Below are 12,436 nucleotides of genomic sequence, written 5' to 3' on the forward strand. Positions count from 1 at the left end.
AGTTAGCCAATCCTTCATCGGTCACATTGACTCTGTTGAACTAGTTGCCTATCCCATTGATATAACCGCCCTTGTTAGATTTGCTAATGGTTTTTGTTGGGTACGGCGAGTGCGATATAAACTCTATATGGACAAGCATGTACTCTTCAGCTGACAAAAAATCAGAATTCAACTCAATCCACACTTCCAATCAATCCAGAATTCCACCACCTCTTCCAAAATAAAATCCTCTTCAACCAGCAAAGAATGAAAACGAACCTCACCCTTTAACTTCGCATAATAGGAACCGAACAACGACTTAACCATTTTCTTCACACTCCAACTGATATAACTACCTGCTAACCGGAAGAAAAAAAACCTTCCCAACTGTCATGAAAATAAAACTGAAAAAGCCACAACGGAAATATAACCAACTAACAGAGTTTCTGTTAAAAGAAAACTCTCTAACAGAAATTCACCATGATTAATCCCTTAACCAAAAGGACGGAACCAACAGAATTTCGGTTTTTTTGCAAACCAATTTCCAGCCTCCAACTGGAATGAACCAATCTAACAACCTTTAACTGTTTCATAACAATTTTTCAATAGATTTTTTCAACCTTGAATCCCCACATACTAATCGAAAACAGAATAAATAACCTCTTCTTCAACCACCCTCCATCTTCGATTCACAACCGCAACTTCTCGTCCATAATCCTCCATTCGCACAACCATCACCATCCTCCAAAACCCTTTAATCTCCATCTTCAAACCTTCCCTTCTTGCCACTCTCGAAACCCTTCATTCCACCACCTGCAGAAAACCAGCACACACAAAAACCTGCAATAAAAACCTTCAATCTCCAATACACGATCCAACCTCACCCTTCAATCTTCAATCTCATTATTTCTTTTTGTGGATTTTGTGTGGATTAATATGGTTAATGTTGATTTTAGCGTGTTTAGACTTTAGGTTAATTTTCATTCAATTTGACTTTTATATGGTGATGTGATCACGTCCATCAGACTTAATTCTTGATATAGGTTGTTAATTTCCCATTTGATTAGTAACTCCTAATTCATGTGTAGGTAGATTTAGACCTTTAGAATTAATGTTCATTTTAATTGTCCATTTAATTGATTTGTTGGTGTATGATCGTATTGTAAATTGAAAATCCCATTTCAATTTAGGTGATGCATACGTTATATGTCTAATTTCATTTGCCATGATCATAGGATAGATCTTTGATTGTTTTTCATTGATTAATTCATTACCTTTTGAATCGATTTTAACCATTGTAGGTACTTACATATTGTTGCATCATTCTCATTCATTTGACTTAACCTCACGCTAACCCTTTTGTTACTTTGTGTTTCCGCGTGTGACTTTGATATCCAAGCTCACTCTTAGCTAACCATGCTACTAACATATCCCATAGCCTTGTATTGTTTGTAGTACCATGCCACTTGTATGCTTTAAGCATGGTACATAGTTTGATAGTTTGTAATTCGTATAATTCTTTCCATTCCCATGTATATTATATTGTATAGATCCATCCCCCATTTATGGGCCAAATGTTCCCCCACCCCATAATCATGTAATATCTTAGATTTATTGCTTTCTAGTTAGTTCACCATGTATGTTAATAACAAAGATAAAATACAAAACGATAAATAAAGCATTTCAAAAGAAACAAAAGGTACTTAATTCAATGTCAAGTTGTTTTCCGAATAAAACTTACACCATTGCAACATGAATACTTGATCCAACGTCAAGTATCCCCCATCCATTCTATGACCCATTCTATCATATCTTCTCCATTCTCTTCTCAACCTCATTCTATCTCTCACCTCCATTCTTCACTCACTATTTTTCATAGTAAATTCAAAAACTTGATTCAACATTAAGTTCCTTTTTCAAAACCATTTTCATAACAAATTGGAATGTGAAATGGGGTGTACGTGTTTGTACACAACATTCAAGTACTTGGGTCGTCGGCCGTACCTAGCCTGAGGACTTGATACTTGACTTTCCCCCTTAAAACATCTAATGATTCAAACAAGTTAGATCTAGGTGCTATGAGGGATAAAAAGAGTAGTTAGGACTTCATGATCCTCTCGATTCATGAGTACTCTGATTGTTGGTTGTACTTAGTCAAGGGTCAGATACTTGTCACCCTCTAAGTTCCAATGATTAGACTTGCCAAACTCTTTTCACAATTCAAATCTTTTTTTTTTGATGAAAAAGAGTGGTTATGACAACATTATCCTCTCAACTCCCGAGTTATTGGACCGTTGATTGTATCTAGCCAAGGGTCTGATGCTTGTCTCCGTACATAAAATCAACCCCAACAAATCAAATCATATTTTGCCTTAGGGCCTTCTCTTCAAAACCTTTCAGAAAGAACATGTTACTTCCATTCAACCGTGAATGAAGCTTAAGCCTCCATGTGCGAGCAAGTAATGTTTAACTATTAGAGTGCGAACCAAGCGTATCCACTTTACCGCAAACAAGCAAATACTTTCCGCTCCCATGACAGAGTATACAAGCAAGTGAACAGTAGCGTGCGAACATTAATAATGTTCAGTAAAAACAACCAAACAAATAATTCATTTTTAAGCCGAACTACGGAGCTCTGACTTCCTTATTGCGCGTATGAGGATACGTAGGCACAAGGGCCCAAATCCTCGGTGAGCACACTAACTTAAAACTTATTTTCTCCCCCATCTCATTCTTTCATCTCATTCCCGATAGCAAGCATACATACAGATAAACAACATCCACATGTATTTGATACGAGCAAGTGGTTCCATGGAGTACCATGGATGTGAGAGGTATGAATACCTTCCCCTTGCATAACCGACTTCCGAATCCGCTCTTGGTTACGAGACCATTTCTCTCATTTGGGGTTTTATCGTTATTTTCCCTTTCCTTTGGAATAAATAAAATCCGGTGGCGACTATGTATTTTTCGCGGCGCTTCACCTGGTTAAGAATTCTTCTTAAAATCTTGATTTCCAGGTCTTATTACTATGGAGGAAACTCTTCCTCATATCTAGATGCCAACATTTTCTAATTCTTCAGAACTAGATGTCAAGTACCCAATGTTCTAAGTTCAGAACATGGTTATTAATTCCTTGAAGATTCATACGCTTGAATATGATTCTTAATCACAACATGAAGGTTTTACGGACTCAGATGGAAGACCATTTCATCATAAACTGGTAACTTGTATTCTGATCTTTGAAACTTCATAAATGCTTCTGATGTTTGAACTAAGTCATTATGGCTTATAAACTTAACCCTGCAAAATAGTTAACAAACTGTTCTTCAAAGTAGTTGTTAGCAGAAAACATTAAGCAATGTTTGGGTCTTTAGTTAGGAATTTAGGTATATCAAAAAATAATTACAGAATCTTCCCCTTAGATATGTTTCTCCCCCTTTATCATCAATCAAAAAGACATAGATAAATATAAAATAACAAAGGAAATAATGGAAAGAAACAAAACACTATTTTTCATTGATTAATGTCAACAGGCAGAAAAGATACAAAGATGGAAATATAGAGAAAAATAATAGATAAATGCAACAAGTATTCAAGCGAACATAAATGGCACACACATACTTAGATTGAAAAATAAATAAAAAACACACACGTGTGAAGACAATTTTTTAGAAAAACTAAGGGTTTTGAGAAGGAAGAGGAGGCGACAGAACAACTGGGTAGCCATCCAGGAGATTTATGGGATCCACCAATGGATCAATATTATCTTCTCGACAGATCTCCATGTAGTATGCTAAAACCTCTGGTGGATCGGTCTTTGTGAAGATAGGATAGTTATCCAACGGGATATTACTACTGCTGATTTCTTCTTTAGATGGAGGAGTGCTTCCACCAGTGACAAATTTAGGAGGAGATTTAGGATGAGCTAGTTGCATTTGTTTAAACTCTTGTTGAATTTATTGTTGTGGAGCAGCCATTTTTGAAGTTGAAGGAGATTGAACAGTTATCGAGAGGTATTTTAGGTTTTAAATATGAAAGTGTGGGAATAATGTGCGCGTAGTTAGAATATGTGACTGAAGTGGGTTTATATAGAAAAAATTGAAATGATGACAAGGAAAAATACGCAGTCATAGGAGGGAAGCGTAAGAGTTTTTTTACCTAATTCTGAGAATTGTGAAACCCAATGTGTCACGCTTTTATGATGCATGCTCAGAAAGTGGGACAGTTGTCACCATTTATAACCACATGAAGTCAAACGATATGACAACCACTCAATGCAACAACTGTTCAGAATCAAGAAGACAAATTGATAAGACTGATTCTGATCAAAACCTTTCTAATTCATGAAACTTCCTTACTTCAGAAAGCTCATGTTTCAGAGTCAAGAAGAAATATTCTCAGAGTCTAATATAGAATTATGAAGACTTAAACATTTTAAAATACATTTTTTCATTCTGGACATAAATCCATAAATAAGTTTTTCAGAATAAAAACGAATCTATCTTCAGCAAGGGGTTTTGTAAAGATATCAGCCCGTTGATGGTTTGTATCAACAAATTTTAGATGAAAAATACCCTTCTGAACATAGTCACATAAAAAGTAATGTTTAATTTTAATATGCTTATCCCTAGAGTGCAATATAGGATTCTTAGATAAACAAATAGCAAAAGTATTATCACAGAGAATAAGAATGTTACTCTAAGATATTTGATAATCTTCCCGTGGACTCTTTATTCAGAGTATCTAAGTGCTGCATCCAGAAGCTGTAATATATTCAGCTTCAACAATTGAAAGCGCAATTGTTGATTGTCTCTTGCTGGACCATGAGATCAGATTGTCTCCCAAAAATTGACAACTTCAAAAAGTACTTTTTCTTTTTATTCTGTTTTCAGCATAGTCAGCATCACAATATCCTACTAATTTGTATTCACTTAATTTTCTATAAAACAAACCAAGGTTAATAGTAGCTTTCAGATACCTAAAGATTCTCTTAACAACAGTTAAGTGAGTTTCCCTATGATCTGACTGGAAAAGAGCACATAAGCAGACACTGAATAAAATAACAAGTTTAGAAGCGGTTAGATAAAGGTGGGAGCCTATCATACCTCTGAATAACTTCTGATTTACCTTACTGCTTGCCTCTTCTTTCTCCAGAATACATGTAGGATGCATTAGAGTCTTTGTTTGCTTGCATTCTAATAAGTTAAACTTCTTCAGAAGTTCCTTTGTATATTTGCTCTGATGAATGTAAGTTCCTTCTGAATGTTTATCAATTTGGATTCCCATAAAGAACTTAAGTTCTCCCATCAGACTCATTTCAAATTCTGCCTGCATTCACTTAGCAAAATCCTTGGGCAACGAAGCGTTAGAAGAACTAAAAATAATATCATCAACATAAATTTACATAACCAGAATATCATTCTTAAAGGTGTTGCCAAAGAGAGTTGTGTCCATTTTCCCTTTGGTAAAATGATTTTCCAAAAGGAAGTTACTTAGTCTATCATACCAAGCTCTGGGAGCTTGTTTTAGACCATATAACGACTTTTTCAGTTTAAAAACAAAGTCAGAATTTTGAGAGCTTTCAAAACCAGGAGGTTAATGAACATATACTTCTTCAGAAATATATCCATTAAAGAATGCACTCTTAACATCCATCTGATAAAGGATGATGTTATGATTGACTCTAACCTGGAAAACTGGAGCAAAGGTTTCTGTATAGTCTATACCTTCTTGCTGACTATAACCTTGTGCTACCAGTTGAGCCTTGTTTATGACAACCTCGCCCTTCTTATTGAGCTTGTTTATAAAGACCCATCTAGTTCCAATGACATGGAAACCTTTTGGTTTCTGAACAAGATCCCAAACGTCATTTCTGCTGAATTGATTCAATTCCTCTTGCATAACCAAAATCCATTCATTATCTAGAAGAGCTTCATCATAAGATGTGGGTTCTATCAGAGATACCAAACCTAGAAGAGTCTCTTCAAAAGGTTTGAATGAATATCTAGTTCTGACTGGAGCATTTTTATCTCCCATAATCAGTTCTTCACAATGAGGGGTTCTTGATCTACTCTTCTTTTGATGAGTTAGACCAACGACAGCTTCTGGTTGAGTCATATCTGAGTCGTTTGCTTCAGATTCTTTAGATTTGACTTCTGAGTCTTTTTCTCCATAATCAGTATCCTTGGATTATGAAATATTGATCTTCAAATGTGAAAATTTCTCAACTAGCTTTGACATTTCAGGGTCAATCTTATCATTGAATCTAACATGAATTGATTCTTCAACAATTCGGATTTCAGTGTTAAAGATTTTGTAGCCTTTAGAGCATTCAGAATATCCTAACAATAAACACTTTTATGCTTTAGAATCAAACTTGCCAAGATTCCCTTTAGTATTCAACATAAAACATCCACATCTGAAAGGGTGAAAGTAAGAAATGTTGGGCTTTCTGTTCTTCCATAATTCATAAGGAGTCTTACCTATAATAGGTCTAATAGAAATCATGTTATGAATATAACATGATATGTTAACAACTTTTTCCCATAAATGCTTAGTCATGTCAGTTTCTTAGATCATGGTGCAAGCCATCTCTTGCAAAGTCCTATTCTTCCTTTTTATAACCCCAATTTGACGTGGAGTTCTAGGATAGGAGAAATCATGGGAAATGTCATTTGAATAAAAAATATTTTCAAAATGTTTATTTTCAAATTCACCACCATGATCACTTTTGACTCTGACTATTTTGCAGTTCATTTCTGTTTGCACTAATGAGCAGAAAGTACAGAACACAGAATGTGACTCATCCTTGTGTTTCAAGAACTTTACCCATGTCCAACGACTATAGTCATCAACGATGACCAACCCATACTTCAATTTGCAGAAGTTCTAACCGTCTAGAGGTAGAAACAACAGTTTTCACTTTGAAAGATATTTTAAAAAACTTGCATTTCTGACATGCTTCACAAAGAGCATCTGAAGAGAACTTCAGGTTGGGTAAGCCTCTGACTAACCGAAGCTTATTTAGTTGATAAATCTTTCTCATGCTAACATGGCCCAAACATATGTTCCATACTCATTGCTCCTCATTAAAAGACATTAGACATTTTACATTTTGATCCTCAAGATCAGAAGTCTAATTTTATAAATGTTGTTCTTTCTCTTTCTGTTAAAAAGGATTGTACCATCTTTCTGACTAACAGCCTTACATGACTTTTAATTAAAAATGATATCATAACCATTGTCACTAATTTGATTAATAGACAAAAGGTTATGCATCATACCATCAACTAAAATAACATTAGTAATAGAAGGAAGTTTATTGCTACCAATAGTTCTAGAGCCAATGATCTTTCCTTTCTGGTTTCCTCCAAAACCAACGAAGCCTTCAGGCTTAAGTTCCAAATCTTGGAACATAGACCTTCTTCTTGTCATATGTCGCGAGCATTCACTGTCCAGGTACCATGACTAGTGTTTCAACTGAGTTGCTAAGGATTTATGCAACATAAGTTATTTTATCCTTAGGTACCCACATTCTAGGTCCTCTCTTACAACTTTGGGTTTTTTAGAAGAAGGATAATCATAGGGAATTTATGCATGATACTTAGGTTTCAGAACTGAGTTTTTGCCCTTTTTATGTTTCTGTGTCTATGCAGAAATATCAATTTCAGTGCCAGTAGGCACGAAATGCACATAGAGAGGTTTTGGTTTTACCTTTTGACTTTCGCCAGGTTTTATAGTTTATGTACAACCTAAACCTTTTTTGCCATTTAGGATAACTCCATAGATCAGATAAACCATTTTGCTTATATCTATGATTTTAGCTAGAAAGTACTAGAATGCTTTATCGTATCTAATGACGCAATCAGTGCCAGAAGCTTCTAAGACTATTTTCTCCTCTAGTTTTGAAATTTTGCTTTTCAAAGTAGAGTTGTTACTTTTTAAAGAAAATACTTTTTCATTTATAGAGGAAATATCTTTATAAAGCTCATTGCTAGTTTCAGAAGCAACTACTTGGACTTGCTTAAGGTCCTTGTATTTACTCTGAAGACTCTGGTACTTTTCCAGCATTTTAGAGATACATGATTCAAGATCAGAACGAGATAGGTAAGAAAATACCTCTTTAGAATCATTGTCGAATTCTGATTCTGATGATACTTTATCTTCTAGTTCTTCAGAACCTTCAGGATCATCTGTAGTTGCCATAAATGCAACATTAGCTTTTTCTTTGTCAAAATCTTCTTCTTCGGATTCTGAGTCATCCCATGTAGCCATCAGCCCCTTCTTGCCTTTAGAAAAATTCTCCTTAGACCTTCTGTCCTTTTTCAACTTAGGACAATTATTTTTGTAGTGGCCTGACTACTTGCACTCAAAGTAGATAACTTCTTTTCTAGAACCTTGCTTCTTCTGTCCAGACAAAGACTCAAAATGAAACAACAATCCTTTTGGCTCCTCTGAACTTCCCTTGACCATTGTGCTTGTGCTTCCAGAGTCTGTTGACTCTCTTTGAAATTAAAGAGAACTCATCATCATCTTCTGAGTCTTCATCAGATCCTTCTGATTCTTCCTCAGCTTGATAAGCTTTTGTCTTCTCAGGCTTAGACTTTAAGGCAATAAATTTACCTCGCTTTTGAGGTTCATCTTCCTCGAGCTCAATCTCGTGGCTTCTTAAAGAACTAACAAGTTATTCAAGACTGATAATGTTGAGATCCTTTTCCAGCTTCAAAGCAGTTACCATAGGTCTCCATTTTTTAGGAAGACTTCTGATAATCTTCTTGACATGGTCAGCTATAGAGTATCCTTTGTCTAGAAATTTTAGTCCTGCAACACGCATCTGAAACCTTGAGAACATAGTCTCAACTGTTTCATCATCTTCCATTTTGAATGCCTCGTACTTATGGATTAAGGCCAAGGCCTTTGTCTCTTTTACTTGAGCATTACCCTCATGAGTCATCCTCAGAGAGTCAAAAATGGATATTCCAGAATCTATGTTTGTTATCTTCTCATACTCAGTATAAGAGACATCATTTAGCAATATAGTTTTGGCCTTATGATGATTTTTGAAATCTTTCTTCTGTTGATCAGTCATATCACTTCTTGTTATATTATTTCCTTCATCATTAACTAGGTAAATGTAGCCATCGACTACAAGATCCCATAGATCAACATCATAACCAAGAAAGAAGCTTTCTATTCTATCTTTCTAATAATCAAACTTCTCACCATCAAAGATTGGTGGTTTGGCATGGTAGTGATCTCTTTCATTATTATTAACAATGTTAGCAGTGTTAGCAACAACCATTGTTTCTCACAAAACTGGACCAGTATTGAACACGGTGAAGTTTTGCTAAAACTTTTATCATAATCAGAACCAGAGCTCTCATACCAATTGAAGGTGTGAAAACACAAGAAAAGGGGGTTTGAATTGGATTTTACAAAACAAAAGCTTTTTATCAACTCAAGAACAGCACTAACACAAGTATTCTTATCCCGGTTCGCTTGAAACTCAAAGCTACTCCAGTCCATCTGCCAAGGTGATTTTGCCTTATACACAAGGACTTAATCCACTAAAATCAACAAATTACAATAATCACAAAAAACAACCTTATTTGACTTCTCAAGGATCCAAGTATACCCTAGTCTCCTTAAGGACTCACAAAGAATAATCCTCTTTGTCTTCTCAAGGATAACCTCCTTAAGGAATCAAATAAACAATTTGAATAATATTTTGTGTCTTACATGTTGCTTCTATACAAACAAATTTTACACAAATGATAAATAAACACTTAAAGAAACATTGTGTACAAAAGAATGATAGCTTTTCACAAAGAAATAGACTTGCCAAAATGTTGTATCACTGACGACTTTCTTCAAGTCTCCAAGTCTCACTTATATAGCATAAGAAGAAGATTGTTGGAGGGCAAAATGGAGAAAGCTAATAGAGCATTTTTTAGAGCAATTTTTAGAGCAATTTTTTTTCTTGTTGGTCGAAGCCCATCTAAAAAAATTGAGAATACATTGAAAAATTAACATATTGAAACACGTAAATTAAAAAAATAGATTTACATGAATAAATTTTAAAAAATTGATGCATATGGGTGAGTTGAAACAACTGAACTAATTGGTGCTATAAATGGGAATCGATTAAATCCCCATGTTTGTAGCAGAATAACACATCCACGCATACCATCAACATCAACTTTAACTACTTTACATATTTCCCTATATAGAAATTCTAACACAGTCGATCCCCAACTATATTCACGACACTGCCGCAAATCCCGAACAAATGGTATCCACATACTATGTATATCTTTGGCCGATTTATCAGGGAATAAGGTAAGTGCAATGCACAATATATTATACATTCTTGTATATATAATGAGTTCTTCATGGGAGGAATTTTCAGATATTTCAGTTTCTTCTAATATTTGTTTTAACCAAGAGATACGGATATGTCTACCTTTAATGTGATTTTCTGGTGGTTGACGACCCAAAAACGTGGTCCAAGCACTTGCACTACTATCGGATGGTCCTACGACGGCTCTACCATTGACGCGTAGACCCAAAAGCATACTTACGTCTTCTAAAGTTATAGTGTACTCACCGGTTGGAAAGTGAAAAGTATGTGTTTCGGGTCTCCATCGTTCAAGTAGAGCATATATAAATGCAGAGCCTATGTGGGGAAGGGGAGTGGTACATGGATGATCACTAAGGTTAGTAGTCCGCACACCTGCATGTCTTCCGCAATGTCTCAAGATCATAGAAAACTTGACTCTAATATAATATGTGACAGTATCAAATCTCTAACCAACAGTGATGCCTCGCTAAAAGTGAAACACGTCATCGCTCATATTCGGGAGACATTCAACTACACAATCTCTTACAAAAAGGCAAGGATTTCAAAGAATAAGGTTGTCGCTTCTATTTATGGAAATTGGGAGACTTCATACAGTGACCTACCGCAATGGTTGTTGGTCATGAAAACATTTCTACCAGGTACTATAATAGAACTCGAGACCCTTCCTGTATTTTCAAACGAAGGGACACAAATCAGTGGTGCTAGAGTTTTTCATCGTCTTTTTTGGGATTTCCAACCATGCATCAAGGGTTTTGCATTCTGCAAACCGGTGGTTCAATTAGATGGCACATGGTTATATGAAAAATACAGGAGAAACTTTGTTAATGGTTGTGGCACAAGACGAAAATAGGAACATATTTCCAATAGCTTTTGCATTGGTAGAAGGTGAAACTGGAGAAGCATGGAATTTTTTCTTGAGAAATCTTAGAATGCATGTTACACCATAATCCAACCTATGTTTGATATCAAATCGACATGAGTCAATAAAGAGTGCCTATAATAAACCGGATAATGGCTGGCAAAACCCTCCCTCATCACACGTCTATTGCATCAGACATATAACACAAAATTTTATGAGGGAAATCAGAGACAAGGAACTTCAAAAAAAAGTCGTTAACATGGGTATTTTCCTAAACATATCTTTGTTAAGATATCTAACAGTAACTTCTATATACTAATTTATTTTTCATTTTCATACACAGGGAATGCATTAAATGAGGCAACATATGAATACTGATAGGAACTGTCAATGATGGCTTCCACTTAAGGGAGATCGCGCCGGAAAGTCGTAAGCATGATGTTGCTGATGGCGTAGTTCCTGCTCCAGCAGTAAAACGGTTGAAACAAGTTCGAGAGAAAGATTCATTACCAATGCTAAGAAGAAAGAAGAAACTCAGTTGAATAAAGTTGTGCAAGATAATTGTGTGGCAACTGAGGGGCTTGAATCTGGGAAACCTGAGCCCGGAGATACCCGAGATATCCATGTATTCAGTATAAATCCTGAAAATAATAAAGAAAACTTATCAATCATGCAAGTGGATAACAATCAACAGAATCTTCAAAGGGGCAGAGATAAATGTTTCAATCAACAATGAGAAAGAAAAAACTTTTAAGTTATCACCTTCTGTGGATATCCCCAACATTAAAATTGGAATTAATGATCAACTAAGAAAGAGATCTGCTCTTTTAGAAGCCTTGGAAGCATCAGACGACAATACATTTGTTCCATTTAAGGCTGAAGTAAAAGGAAAGGAGGCCATAGAGTCAGCTTTCAATCCTGAGAGTTCTGAGTTTATCCTATACAAGCTTCTTGGTAACGCTAACCAGTGGCATATCTACTAGTATTGTTGAGTAGTCTGATCATAAAGCAGATGAGGCATGGAGTCCACATGCCTTCCAATCTTCGAAGTTTGCTCATTTGGTTTGCTGAAGAAGAAAAGAAGTCGATGGATAACCTGCTCTCGCTTATTGTTGGAAGTGAAAAGGGTGGGCTACAGGCTTCCAATGTAGAGACAACCCATCAACGTCATGCAACAGGCTAGCTGTCTTATAATGAGATCTACAAACAGGTCTACTCTAGGGGAGTCTTCATGC

General features: G+C 35.7%; 1 protein-coding gene across 1 annotated transcript; it reads right to left on the bottom strand.

Moving 5' to 3' along the window:
• Nucleotides 1-9,866: 9,866 nt before the first annotated feature.
• Nucleotides 9,867-10,556, bottom strand: LOC127082236 (protein MAIN-LIKE 2-like). Its single transcript, XM_051022480.1, has 2 exons — nt 10,169-10,556; nt 9,867-9,979 (listed from the first exon to the last, which is right to left on the bottom strand). Exons 1-2 carry the CDS (start codon nt 10,554-10,556, stop codon nt 9,867-9,869), a joined length of 501 nt encoding a protein of 166 aa, XP_050878437.1.
• Nucleotides 10,557-12,436: the final 1,880 nt, after the last annotated feature.

This window comes from Lathyrus oleraceus, chromosome 5, assembly GCF_024323335.1.
Source record: "Lathyrus oleraceus cultivar Zhongwan6 chromosome 5, CAAS_Psat_ZW6_1.0, whole genome shotgun sequence".
Classification (NCBI taxonomy): domain Eukaryota; kingdom Viridiplantae; phylum Streptophyta; class Magnoliopsida; order Fabales; family Fabaceae; genus Lathyrus; species Lathyrus oleraceus.